This window comes from Lagenorhynchus albirostris, chromosome 8 (assembly GCF_949774975.1).
Source record: "Lagenorhynchus albirostris chromosome 8, mLagAlb1.1, whole genome shotgun sequence".
NCBI classification, from domain to species: Eukaryota; Metazoa; Chordata; class Mammalia; order Artiodactyla; family Delphinidae; genus Lagenorhynchus; species Lagenorhynchus albirostris.
This window is the reverse complement of record NC_083102.1, coordinates 23,962,594-23,976,721: the sequence shown is the minus strand read 5'-3', so window position 1 is coordinate 23,976,721 and position 14,128 is coordinate 23,962,594. Positions and strand designations below refer to the sequence as shown.

General features: G+C 41.7%; 1 protein-coding gene across 1 annotated transcript in view; it reads left to right on the top strand.

Moving 5' to 3' along the window:
• The window catches only part of SND1 (staphylococcal nuclease and tudor domain containing 1), a 417,876-nt gene that overhangs the window by 47,581 nt on the left and 356,167 nt on the right, over positions 1-14,128 (top strand). Inside the window, exons 5-9 of the mRNA XM_060156765.1 lie at positions 6,830-6,990; positions 7,791-7,882; positions 8,505-8,663; positions 9,930-10,036; positions 12,300-12,390. Coding sequence (XP_060012748.1) covers positions 6,830-6,990; positions 7,791-7,882; positions 8,505-8,663; positions 9,930-10,036; positions 12,300-12,390 — 610 coding nt within the window. The remainder of the gene's footprint in view (positions 1-6,829; positions 6,991-7,790; positions 7,883-8,504; positions 8,664-9,929; positions 10,037-12,299; positions 12,391-14,128) is intronic.

Genomic DNA, 14,128 nt, shown 5'->3' with positions numbered 1-14,128 from the left:
TCAAAAAAGATCTTGCTGTGATTTATGTCAAAGAGTGTTCTTCCTATGTTTTCCTCTAAGAGTTTTATAGTGTCCGGTCTTACATTTAGGTTTCTAATCCATTTTGAGTTTATTTTTGTGCAAGTGTTCTAATTTCATTCTTTTACATGTAGCTGTCCAGTTTCCCAAGCACCACTTATTTAAGAGACTGTGTTTTCTCCATTGTATGTCCTTGCCTCCTCTGTCATAGATCAGTTGACCATAGGTGCGTGGGTTTATCTGTGGGCTTTCTATCCTGTTCCATTGGTCTGTATTTCTGGTTTTGTGCCAGTACCATATTGTCTTGATTACTGTAGCTTTGTAGTAGACTCAGGGAATCTGAATATATCAGGGAATCTGATTCCTCCAGCTCTGTTTTTTTCCCTCAAGACTGCTTTGGCTATTTGGGGTCTTTTGTGTCTCCATACAAATTTTAAGATTTTTTTGTTCTAGTTCCGTAAAAAATGCCATTGGTAATTTGATAGGGATTGCACTGAATCTGTAGATTGTTTTGGGTAGTGTAGTCATTTTCACAGTATTGATGCTTGCAGTCCAAGTACATGGTATATCTCTCCATCTGTTTGTATCATCTTTAATTTCTTTCATCAGTGTCTTACAGTTTTCTCCATACAGGTCTTTTGTCTCCCTAGGTAGGTTTATTCCTGGGTATTTTATTCTTTTTGTTGCAGTGGTAAATGGGAGTGTTTCCTTAATTTCTCTTTCAGATTTTTCATCATTAGTGTATAGGAATGCAAGAGATTTCTGTGCGTTAATTTTGTATCCTGCAATTTTACCAAATTCATTGATTCGCTCCAGTAGTTTTCTGGTGGCATCTTTAGGATTCTCTATGTATAGTATCATGTCATCTGCAGACAGTGACAGTTTTACTTCTTCTTTTCCAATTTGTATTCCTTTTATTTCTTTTTCTTCTCTGATTGCTGTGGCTAGGACTTCCAAAACTATGTTGAATAAGAGTGGTGAGAGTGGACATCCTTGTCTTGTTCCTGATCTTAGTGGAAATGCTTTCCATTTTTCACCATTGGGAATGATGTTTGCTGTGGGTTTGTCGTATATGGCCTTTATTATGTTGAGTTAGGTTCCCTATATGCCCACTTCTGGAGATTTTTTTTATAATAAACGGATGTTGAATTGTGTCAAAAGCTTTTTCTGCATCTGTTAAGATGATCATATGGTTTTTATTCTTCAGTTTGTTAATATGGTGTATCACGTTGATTCATTTGCGTATATTGAAGAATCCTTGCATCCCTGGGATATAGCCCACTTGATCATAGTGTATGATTCTTTTTTTTTTTTTTTTGCGGTACGTGTGCCTCTCACTGTTGTGGCCTCTCCCATTGTGGAGCACAGGCTCCAGACGCGCAGGTTCAGCGGCCATGGCTTACAGGCCCAGCCGCTCCGCGGCATGTGGGATCCTCCCGGACCGGGGCACGAACCCATGTCCCCTGCATCGGCAGGCGGACTCTCAACCACTGCGCCACCAGGGAAGCCCCGTATGATTCTTTTAATGTGTTGTTGGATTCTGTTTGCTAGTAATTTGTTGAGGATTTTTGCATCTATATTCATCAGTGATGTTGGTCTGTAATTTTCTTGTTTTTTAGTATCTTTGTCTGGCTTTGGTATCAGGATGATGGTGGCCTCATAGAATGAGTTTGGGAGTGTTTCTTCCTCTGCAATATTTTGGAAGAGTTTGAGAAGGTTGGGGGTTAGCTCTTCTCTAAATATTTGACCTGTGAAGCCATCACCTGTGAAGAATTCACCTGTGAAGCCATCTGGTTCTGGACTTTTGTTTGTTGGAAGATATTTTTTTTTTTTTTTTTTTTTGTGGTACGCGGGCCTCTCACTGTTGTGGCCTCTCCCGTTGTGGAGCACAGGCTCCGGACGCACAGGCTCAGCGGCCATGGCTCACGGGCCCAGCCGCTCCACGACATGTGGGATCTTCCTGGACCGGGGCATGAACCTGTGTCTCCTGCGTGGGCAGGCAGACTCTCAACCACTGCGCCACCAGGGAAGCCCCTGTTGGAAGATTTTTAATCACAGTTTCAATTTCATTGCTTGTGATTGGTGTGTTCACATTTTCTGTTTCTTCCTGGTTCAGTCTTGGAAGGTTATACATTTCTAAGAATTTGTCCATTTCTTCCAGGTTCTCCATTTTATTGACATACAGTTACTTGTAGTAGTCTCTTAGGATGCTTTGTATTTATGCGGTGTCTGTTTTAACTTCTTTTTCATTTCTAATTTTATTGATTTGAGTCCTACCTCTTTTTCTTGATGAGTCTGGCTAATGGTTTATCAATTTTGTTTATCTTCTCAAAGAACCAGCTTTTAGTTTTATTCATCTTTGCCCTTATTTTCTTTGTTTCTATTTCATTTATTTCTGCTCTGATCTTTGTGATTTCTTTCTTTCTGCTAACTTTGGCTTTTGTTTGTTTTTCTTTCTCTAGTTCCTTTAGGTGTAAGGTTAGATTGTTTATTTGAGATTTTTCTTGTTTCTTGAGGTAGGCTTATATTCCTATAAACTTACCTCTTAGAACCGCTTTTGCTGCATCCCATAGGTTTTGGATCATCGTGTTTTCATTGTCTTTTGTCGCTAGGTATTTTTTTATTTCCTCTTTGATTTCTTCAATGATCTCTTGGTTATTTTGTAACTTGTTGTTTAGCCTCCATGTGTTTGTGTTTTGTACGTTTTTTCCCCCTGTAATTGATTTCTAATCTCATAGCGTTGTGGTCAGAAAAGATGCTTGATATGATTTCAATTTTCTGAAATTTACTGATGCTTGATTTGTGACCCAAGATGTGATGTATCCTGGAAAATGTTCCATGCGAACTTGAGAAGAAAATGTAATCTGTTGTTTTTGGATGGAATGTCCTATAAATATCAATTAAATGTATCTGTTCTATTGTGTCTTTTAAAGCTGTGTTTCCTTATTAATTTTCTGTTTGGATCATGTCGATTTCCTCTTTTATGGCTGTTAGCAGTTGCCTTATGTATTGAGGTGCTCCTATGTTGGGTGCATATATATTTATAATTGTTATATCTTCTTGGATTGATCCCTTGATCATTATGTAGTTTCCTTCTTTGTCTCTTGTAACGTTCTTTATTTTAAAGTCTATTTTATCTGGTATGAGTATTGCTACTCCAGCTTTCTTTTGATTTCCATTTGCATGGAATATCTTTTTCCATCCCCTCACTTTCAGTCTGTATGTGTCCCTAGGTCTGAAGTTGTTCTCTTGTAGATAGCATATGTATGGGTCTTGTTTTTGTATCCATTCAGCAAGCCTGTGTCTTTTGGTTGGAGCATTTAATCCATTCACCTTTAAGGTAATTATTGATATGTATATTCCTATTACCATTTTCTTAATTGTTCTGAGTTTGTTTTTGTAGTTCCTTTTCTTCTCTTTGGTTTCCCACTTAGAGAAGTTCCTTTGGCATTTGTTGTAGAGCTCTTTTGGTGCTGCTGAATTCTCTTAGCTTTTGCTTGTCTGAAAAGCTTTTGATTTCTCCATTGAATCTGAATGAGATCTTTGCCAGGTAGAGTAATCTTGGTTGTAGGTTCTTCCCTTTCATCCCTTTAAATATGTCCTGCCACTCCCTTCTCGCTTGTAGAGTTTCTGCTGAGAAATCAGCTGTTAACCTTATGGGAGTTCCCTTGTATGTTATTTGTTGTTTTTCCCTTGCTGCTATCGATAATTTTTCTTTGTCTTTAATTTTTGCCAATTTGATTACTATGTGTCTTGGCATGTTTCTCCTTGGGTTTATCCTGTATGGGACTCTCTGCGCTTCCCAGACTTGGGTGTCTATTTCCTTTCCCATGTTAGGAAGCTTTCGACTGTAATCACTTCAGGTGTTTTCTCGGGTCCTTTCTCTCTCTCTTCTCCTTCTGGGACCCCTATAATGCAAATGTTGTTGTGTTTAATATTGTCCCAGAGGTCTCTTAGGCTGTCTTCATTTCTTTTCATTCTTTTTTCTTTATTCTGTTCCATAGCAGTGAATTCCACCATTATGTCTTCCAGGTCACTTATCTGTTCTTCTGCCTCAGTTATTCTGCTATTGATTCCCTTCTAGTGTATTTTTCATTTCAGTTATTGTATTGTTCATCTGTTTGTTTGTTCTTTAATTCTTCTAGGTCTTTGTTAAGCATTTCTTGCATCTTCTTGATCTTTGCCTCCATTCTTTTTCCGAGGTCCTGGATCATCTTCACTGTCATTATTCTGAATTCTTTTTCTGGAAGGTTGCCTATCTCCACTTCATTTAGTTGTTTTTCTGGGGTTTTATCTTGTTCCTTCATGTGGTATGTAGCCCTCTGCCTTTTCATCTTGTGTGTTTTTCTGTAAATGTGGTTTTTTCCCCACAGGCTGCAGGATAGTAGTTCTTGCTTCTGTTGTCTGTCCTCTAGTGGATGAGGCTATCTCAGAGGCTTGTGCAAGTTTACTTATGGGAGGGACTGGTGGTGGGTAGAGCTGGTTGTTGCTCTGGTGGGCAGAGCTCAGTAAAACTTTAATCTGCTTGTCTGCTGATGGGTGGGGCTGGGTTCCCTCCCTGTTGGTTGTTTGGCCTGAGGTGACCCAACACTGGAGCTTACCCAGGCTCTTTGGTGGGGTTAATGGCAGACTCTGGAAGGGTTCACACCAAGGAGTACTTCCCAGAATTTCTGCTGCCAGTGTCCTTGTCCTCACGGTGAGACATAGCCACCCCTCCGCCTCTGCAGGAGACCCTCCAACACTAGCAGATAGGTCTGGTTCAGTCTCCTATGGGGTCACTGCTTCTTCCCCTGGGTCCCGATGCGCACACTACTTAGTGTGTACCCTCCATGAATGAAGTTTGTTTCCCCCAGTCCTCTTGACATCCTGCAATCAAATCTCGCTAGCCTTCAAAGTCTGATTCTCTAGGAATTCCTCCTCCCGTTGCCAGACCCCAGGTTGGGAAGCCTGACATGGGGCTCAGAACCTTCACTCCAGTGGGTGGACTTCTGTGGTATAAGTGTTCTCCAGTTTGTGAGTCACCCACCCAGCAGTTATGGGACTTGATTTTATTGTGATTGTGCCCCTCCTACCATCTCATTGTGGCTTCTCCTTTGTTTTTGGATGTGGGGTATCTTTTTTGGTGAGTTGCAGCGTCTTCCTGTCGATGATTGTTCAGCAGTTAGTTGTGCTTTCGGTGCTCTCGCAAGACAGAGTGAGAATATGTCCTTCTACTCTGCCATCTTGAACCAATCCTGGCTTTTTTTTAAATTTTTTTAGTTTTTGACTGAACCATGCGGCTTGTGGGATCTTAGTTTCCTGACCAGGGATTGAACCTGGGACCATGGCAGTGAAGAGTCCTAACCACTGGACTGCCAGGGAACTCCCCAAAGATGCTGTTTAAATCATTAAATCCTTGTTGTATTATGACTGTAGCTGTAGAAGAAGCTTTAGATAAATCTTTGCATGAACTGTACCAATGATGGGGAGGAAGAAAGGCCAAAATGTACAGTTTGCCTCCTTCCTGCCTTCATAGACTTTGTGGTCAGGTCATTCACCATATACTTCTTTGGTCCTTTATGATTCCAAAGAGTCGTTGGCTAGAGCTTATAATTGGGGTGTGAGCATGTGGGAATTTGTTGAATTCTGACATTTGTCTTAGGTCCTGATTTTGGAAGCACACCAAAGTTGTGTCTTAAGGACAGTTGCTGGCATGATTACTGTTGCAGTGTTTTTTGGAATCCAGTTTGCAACCAGAATGAAGAATTTTTAAAAAACCCAAAGCGGTATTGTATCATCTCAACAAAGATATCTCCCCTGGAGTCCCAATCCTTTTTTCTCCAAAGTTGTCTTGATTTAAAGCCTTCGTTTCTCAGTTTCAATGTTTGCTTCTATCTCAAGCTACATTTTTTTTTTCCCCTGTGGAATTCTGGCAGTAATTTTGGATCTCTGAAGCTGATGATTGTTTTTTTTTGTGGGGAGGAGGGAAAGAGCAGTACTGAGGATTTCTGGCTTGAGAAATTGTAGGTTAGGAGTCCCTGTTGAAAATCCCTACTGATCAAGGTGGGAGCTTCAGTTTCTGCAGAAGGCTGTTGATGGAACGAGGCGCTGACATCGTGGAAAGGCTTTCCAGGTTCACTTCAGCTCGGATACGTATGAGAGAGAGAAGAGCAGAGCCATTTCTGGGTTTGGTTGTTTTGGGTGTTTTTTTGTTTTTGTTTTCCGGTCTGTCTACTGACTTTCTGGCTGCTCTTGTATGTAGTTTGGCTTCCTGTCTAATGAAGGAGTCTTCATCTTCAGACTGCTTTGCTTAGCTGGCCTTATTGAATGTGTAAGTAGTTTTGGGGTGACATTGTCTGTAATGGTATTTGTTCTGCATTCCCCAGCTCTGTTCTGCAGACAACAGGGAGTAAGGGTGGTTCTTAGTCACTTTCCCTGCGCTGTGTCCTGCCGAGCTCTGCCCGGATTCTAGTTCCTGAATCTGGGGTGGTTAAATGAAGCTCTCCCTCCTGGAGCGGCTCCCTTCTGAGCCACCAGCTTGTTCTCTTGTAATCACTGATGGTGGCAGTACCGAGACGCGTGTTCTTTGGATACTCTCATTAAATGCTGTTATGATTGAATCTTTTGTTTGAGGGAATAAGTCTGAAATCCAGAAGTTGCACTCATGATGGGTTTCTGTTTATAGGCCTGGGTCTGAAGCCACAGATGTGAAACAAACTCTTTGGTCTTTTCAAGGGGAGAAGTTGCTGAAGAAACCCAGAATCAAAGATGAGCCTGATATTTCTGTTGTGAATTCACTAACCACATGTGTTTATTATTTCTCACGTCCCAGTCCTGAGCAGAACCGGCTTTCGGAGTGTGAGGAGCAAGCAAAAGCAGCTAAGAAAGGAATGTGGAGTGAGGGGAATGGTTCACATACTCTCCGGGACCTCAAGTATACCATTGAGAACCCAAGGCACTTTGTGGACTCGCACCACCAGAAGCCTGTTAATGGTGAGGCTGTCGGGAAAAGACGGATGTGACTCAGGGTGATTTCTCTCTATCTGCTCTTGAGCTCCTTGAGGTTAATAAAAGCAATTCTGCTTTAGTGCCCAAGGGAAATTGTTAAGGGTAAAACAACACCTGGTATTTTGGAAGGGAGCTTGAATCCAGTTCATATAGGTTGCATCAGATGTATTTTGCTGAGGTTATTCCTTTGCGGCTACAAGCTAGTAAATTGCTGGTAATCTTGCACATGGGGGATCTTCCTATTTTCTCTAAAAGATGGCTACCTAAGTACTGTCCCCAAAACTTCAAGGTAGACATGTGTATTCTGTATATAGCGAAACACATATGCGTGTGCCCATGTGCGTGCATGCATACACACACACACACACACACACACACACACACACACATTCTGTATAGTTCTTGGTCCTACTTTGAGATCATATTAACTTACAGACTCAGTAAAATAAAATTATTACCAATCCTGAATTGTTGTTATTTTTTTGCCAGGCACTCAGTACACAGATAAGCTTTGTTATCTGTAAGCTAGGTTGCTTAGGTATAAGCCATGAGGTCCCAGAAGGTTCAAAAGACGTAGACGTTGGTCTGAACCAAATCCCCCAGGAGTGTTTGGGCAGGAGTCTGTTGTGTGAACACTCGTGATGTGCCGGTGCTTTGTCACTTCTTGGAGGGAGGCTTTCTTGGGGTTTGGGGGAGAGGAACTGCATTCTGGGCAGTTTGTTTGGGCATTGTTTATCCTCGGCACGACTTTTGCTATGACTCAAGGCGTTTGTTCTGTCATGCAGCTATCATCGAGCACGTGAGGGACGGCAGTGTGGTCAGGGCCCTGCTCCTGCCTGACTACTACCTGGTCACGGTCATGCTGTCAGGGATCAAGGTCAGATCATACATTGGGCTACAGGGTGGTGATAGAGTTTGTGGAAGCGTTCAGTGACAGACTCTTCTACTTGGGGACTTCGTATGTACTGTTTCTTTCTTGTATGGGCCGTTAATATTGACTAGAGTACTTTAAACTTTGCAGTTGGACAGTTCTAATTAGATCAAATAAGACGTTATTTTTTAAGTACTCAGGGTCTGTTTGGAGTGGGCTGTGCTGAGATTGTTGAAACCTAGGGAGGAGGGGATGGGAGGCTCTGAAGTTTGTTGAGTGTGGCTTGTCAGTATAAAATACCCATTTTGATTAAAGAAATAATCAGGGATTTAAAGCGAGGCATTGGTGAATCTCTTCTTGGCAAGGGGTCATTTTCAAGTATTGATATAATTAAGATGATTTTCCCCATGGTAACATGAGTTTTGTTTGCTTTACCAAAAAGTGTGGGATGACGATATCTCTAGTTGCATTTTATCAGTATGCTTTAAAAAGGGTTGGAAGACCTGATTTGAGACCTTTCCAAGCTCAGTTTTGTGGGGTTTGTGCTTTTCGGACGGTTCCCTGTGGCCTGAGCGAGCCCAGCACTCACATTAGGCTGCGTCACCCACTCGCCTTACTTTTGCTTTAGTGCCCAACTTTTCGACGGGAAGCAGATGGCAGTGAAACACCAGAACCTTTTGCCGCCGAAGCCAAATTTTTCACCGAGTCTCGACTGCTTCAGAGAGATGTCCAGATCATTCTGGAGAGCTGCCACAACCAGAACATTCTGGGTACCATCCTTCATCCAGTGAGTGTGCCTATGCAGACTGGGCCATGTGGGGGTGTGTGTGTGTGGGGTTCCACTTGGGGTTTGAAGAGCTGTAGTTTGCTTTTCTTCTTCCCCTGTATATTCATGAGCCACTGAAATATCTTGGCAGGATTATAATCTACTGATTTTGAGGCCTTTTCTAGGGAGTTATCAGTTACCTGATAGAATTGGACAAATCTGCAACTTTGTACTTTTAGAAAACTCATCTCAGTTGTTACTGGGTTTATAAGGGGAGGAAGGACTCTAGCACTTATTTTCCCAAGGGCTGGTCCTAAAGCTTGCCAATAAGAAAGGTGGGAGGTTGCCACATCAGTGAGAAGTGGTGATGAAGCTTGTAGATGGGATTGGTGAGTTTTGTATGCAGGTCTAGAAGTTAGCTATGTGGGGTTTTGGTAGAACTCTGAAGAGGAAACCATTCTATGGAAAAACTGTTCCAGGCCTTATCCAGTTACTGCCTAACTCTGCTTTTGAGTAGGAACCAGGTTCTTTAAGTTCTTGTAGTTCTGACTATTGGGAGTTTTACTCTGTTGTATACTTTGGTAGGTGGGGTATTCTTGGATGGGAAATGACTTTGGTTTTTAGCACCCAAGTTTAAGTAGATTTTCATTATTGTAACCTCTATCCAATACAGAATAAACTATTGTTACTCTTTGGCTAAAGAATTCTTCCATGATGGCAGTTGTGGAAGGCTGGGAGGCTTGGTTTGTAATGTGCCAAGGTCATGTCTGTTTCTTCTGGAGTGCTAGCTGTCTGCCAGAGCCCTGCCAGATGGCTCTGTGTCACAGAATGTGAATTGCAATTCACTGGGCAAAATGTAACTTAAGTTATCCCTTACTCAGCCTGTTCTTTAGCTTTCCCCTTATGAAAAGGGGAGTAAGTGCTGATCTCAGGGAAGGAAATAATAGGTATAATCTCTACTGAAGATTAACATCCTCAGCCCACAAGAAGAGCTATTGAAATGTCAATTCCATTCAATGCCACTAACATTTATCCTACCCCTGTTAAGTGAGAGTTACTGTGCTGGGTGTTGTGGGATGTGAAGCCACGGCTGTTGAAAGGAGTTGCAGAGCAGCATCTCCCCTCTTATGGCTGATTTCTTAATGAGAGAAATGGCTCTTCTTTTTTTTTTTTTTAAACTGCAAAGTAGACTGTGGCAATGTTAATCATGTCAGAAGTCTAGAGAAACAGATTCTCTTGCAATAGAATCTAATCTATGCCTGCTTTCTCACGTGCCTCGTTTTTCAGAATGGCAACATCACAGAGCTCCTCCTGAAGGAAGGTTTTGCCCGCTGTGTGGATTGGTCGATTGCAGTTTACACACGGGGTGCAGAAAAGCTGAGGGCGGCTGAGAGGTAAGGTCTGTCGGGGAAGCCTTCCAGCCAAGGATCTTGGTAGGGATCTTCAGGGGAGGAAATCTAGGGATCTTCTCTCACCCATCCATGTCAGTGTAAAGGATTAGGGAAATTCCCAAAGAGGCCAGGATCTCAGAGAGGAGTGGCTTACTTATAAGTCTCCAGGTTCAGTCTAATTCAGTGCTGTATACTAAGGGCCTAGATTTTTCACTCAGACATTATTCTTCACCTGACTTGCTTTTTTAGCGTTTTCAGTACACTGTTTCTCCAAGCCCCTCACTTAAATTCCAGGTTTTAGGCATTTGAAATGAAATAAACTTGAGGCTTATTTGAGGACAGTGAAATAGCTTATCAGCTACTTCCCGACATACAGGCTGGAGCCAGGCATATGATGGTAAGATAGAGCCGGTGGGTCCCCAAACAGAACTATCCAGTGTTGTTGTGAGGCCTGATGCCCTAATTTATCTAACAGTATGTTGTAGTTATAAATGCTAATGCAACTGTGAGGTGTTTTTGGCTAGGTGCCTCATGGTTAAAGCAGATGTAGCAATAACTGATTTCCAGGCAAATGCTAGTTGGATCTTGCCAAGATCAGTGGCTGTTTCAAAATGTTTCCAGGTATATAGGTGAACTTGATGTTCCTGATGGGGCAGATGGAAGAAAATGAAGCAGGTAGATGAATAGAGATGATGTTCTCAAAGTCCCAGCAACTGTCTCTCAGGATACATTTAGGTAGAAGGCCAGGACCATTAGTGACAACATTCCACTCAAGCCTGTGTGGCTTATTTCAGAGTCGTAAGACTATAACGGTCTTGATAACTTCACATTTTTGCCTTTGAGGTGCACAGCTAGGAGATGTGCAAGAACGTGAATTAAATGACTGTGTTTCCCCTTTGCTAGCTCTTTTACAGCTTTCTGTACCTGTAAGCAGAAATACTTGGGATTTTTTATCTGGGCCATTTGATATGGCCTGCCTGACAAAGGTAGACTGATTGAAAAAACACAGTGGTTGTACAGTTGTCTAGTGGTTGTCTAGTATTTTTATGTTCCACAGTTAAATTCAAAAGATACAATACCCTTATCAAGCACAGTGTTCCAGATACCTCTGATTATTTCATGATGCTCAATTTTTTTATTGTTGTTCAGAAAATCCTGTAAGTCTGTTATTCTAAATTATTACTTTGGTTGGTAGTTCTTTTTGCATTCTTTAAGTTCCTGCCTCTCTCTGAAGAAAGTGAGTTACAGTGACAGTAGTTTCTACATGTTTTATAACATCTATAAGAGATTTTTAAGAGTGCTCATCATTAAAAAACAGGTTTAGACCAAGGAATGCAGATCATGTTTCAGTGATATGATTACTTGCCTGTTGTTTTGCATGCTGTGTTATAGACTTGCTTGCATTGTTGGTAAATCTGTATTAAAGTATTTCATGTGCTTTACAACTACTACATGCTGCTTTTAAAGGTTGCAATACTGTTTTCAGAAATACTAGTTTAATAGTCCCTTTCCCCTCCATCCATTTATTTCTCAATAAATACTTTGACAGTTTTTTACTGATATATAATATATGTGTGTGCGTATATATATGATTAAAAAAAAATCTTTGCACATATTCCCTTTCCCTCTCTTAATCTGACTCAAAAAAATGTCTCCTGGGCTTACTACTCTAAAACAAATTTCCGCCAGCATGATTTTTTACCTTTTGGCAGTGAAATTCTATTGGATTTTTGTCCATTTTTCATAATCATTAGTTGCACTAGAGTGACAATTTTGTTCTTGTTTTCCACATGGGCTTTGGGTTGCTGACAACCTTTTCATAATTCAAATGGAAATTGAGCAGGCCTATGCTTTTTAAAAAATATATTTGTTAGATGTGTGTGTTCTCCCTCCCATTTAAGAGAGTAGTTGCTCTGTGTTCGTCATTCCAGCGCCTGGCATTTAGTAGTAGCTCAGGAGGTACTTGATAAGCCAAAAGAGCTAATTATTGAGGTGGACTTGTACTGTCCAGACTCAGAAAAGTGTACACCCAGACCTCAGCCTATCAGCCATGGGTTTATGGTATATATGCATCTTGGATAGTTCCAGTTGCTGTACAGTTTTTCTTGTGGCTGTCATGCTTTGTTCAGGTTTGATTGGCCGTTTCTGCTGGGTGCCTTGTCTATGAGATAGGGTAGGATTCTGTGCTGTTTGCTCCTGTGGTGATGGTGGATTCCATTGCTGACCTAGTCCATCTGAGTGATTTGCATCCTTGCTTTGTTGCCAGGTTTGCCAAGGAGCGCAGGCTGAGAATATGGAGAGACTATGTGGCTCCCACTGCTAATTTGGACCAAAAGGACAAGCAGTTTGTTGCCAAGGTGAGTCATTCTCCGCATCTGGAGATGCATTGTGGACGATGTCTAGTGATAATACAGAGCTCTGAATAATCAGTCAAGAGCTGAAGCATTTCTATTTTAGGCAAACCACTGCATGGCTTGCATGGATGTGTGTGCATGATTGCATGCACGTGTGTATTTATTGTAGCGGACTTAGAAACCATAAGAACTTAAATTTCTTGCCTTGAATTTGCATAACTTCACTAGAAGTTCATGGGTTAAAGTTGTAGACGTTGACCCCTTGAAATCTCTCTCATATTCTGGAGGTTCTGTCCATTTAGCAAATGACATTCTCTTAGATTTCTCTTTTCTTTTTTTGGCCATGCTGCATGGCCTGTAGGATCTTAGTTCCCACCAGGGATTGAACCTGGGCCAATGGCAGTGAAAGCACTGAGTCCTAACCACTGGACTGCCAGGGAACGCCCTCTCTTAGATTTCTTATGCCCAAGTATATATGACTTCAAATTTCTCTCCTTTCTGTTTTGGGACTCTTGTGGATTTGAATTTTTTCTAATGTGATGTGTTTTGTGTTTTTTTTAAATTTAATTTAATTTATTTTTTATACAGCAGGTTCTTATTAGTCATCCATTTTATATACATCAGTGTATACATGTCAATCCCAATTGCCCAATTTATCACCCCCCACCCCCCCCTCCCCGTGGCTTCCCCCCCTTGGTGTCCATACGTTTGTTCTCTACATCTGTGTCTCTATTTCTGCCCTGAAAACCAGGTCATCTGTACCATTTTTCTAGGTTCCACATACATGCGTTAATATACGATATTTGTTTTTCTCTTTCTGACTTACTTCACTCTGTATGACAGTCTCTAGAAACATCCCCGTCTCTACAAATGACCCAATTTCGTTCCTTTTTATGGCTGAGTAATATTCCATTGTATATATGTACCAGATCTTCTTTATCCATTCGTCTGTCGATGGACATTTAGGTTGCTTCCATGACCTGGCTATTGTAAATAGTGCTGCAGTGAACATTGGGGTGCATGTGTCTTTTTGAATTATGGTTTTCTCTGGGTATATGCCCAGTAGTGGGATTGCTGGGTCATATGGTAATTCTATTTTTAGTTTTTTTTTTTTTTTTTTTTTTGTGGTACGTGTGCCTCTCACTGCTGTGGCCTCTCCCGTTGCGGAGCACAGGCTCCGGACGTGCAGGCTCAGCAGCCATGGCTCACGGGCCCAGCCGCTCCGCGGCATGTGGGATCTTCCTGGACCGGGGCACGAACCCATGTCCCCTGCATCGGCAGGCGGACTCTCAACCACTGCGCCACCAGGGAAGCCCTATTTTTAGTTTTTTAAGGAACCTCCATACTGTTCTCCATAGTGGGTGTATCAATTTACATTCCCACCAACAGTGCAGGAGAGTTCCCTTTTCTCCACACCCTCTCCAGCATTTGTTGTTTGTAGATTTTCTGATGATGCCCATTCTAACTGGTGTGAGGTGATACCTCATTGTAGTTTTGATTTGCATTTCTCTAATAACTAGTGATGTGTTTTATTGAGGGCTCTCCACTGATGTGTCCTGGGATGGATTTCTCTGATGTGAACTAGAGCTACTGGATAGATTGTTTGGGTCCAGCAGGAGTGCTGTAGAAGTGTTTTTTCCTTCATTGTGGGGTTTGGTACCTTGAGTGTTAGAACCTGTGGTAGACCTCACTTTCCCAAAATTGCTAGTGTTTTTAACTGTTTGTTAATTTTGGCAAGACA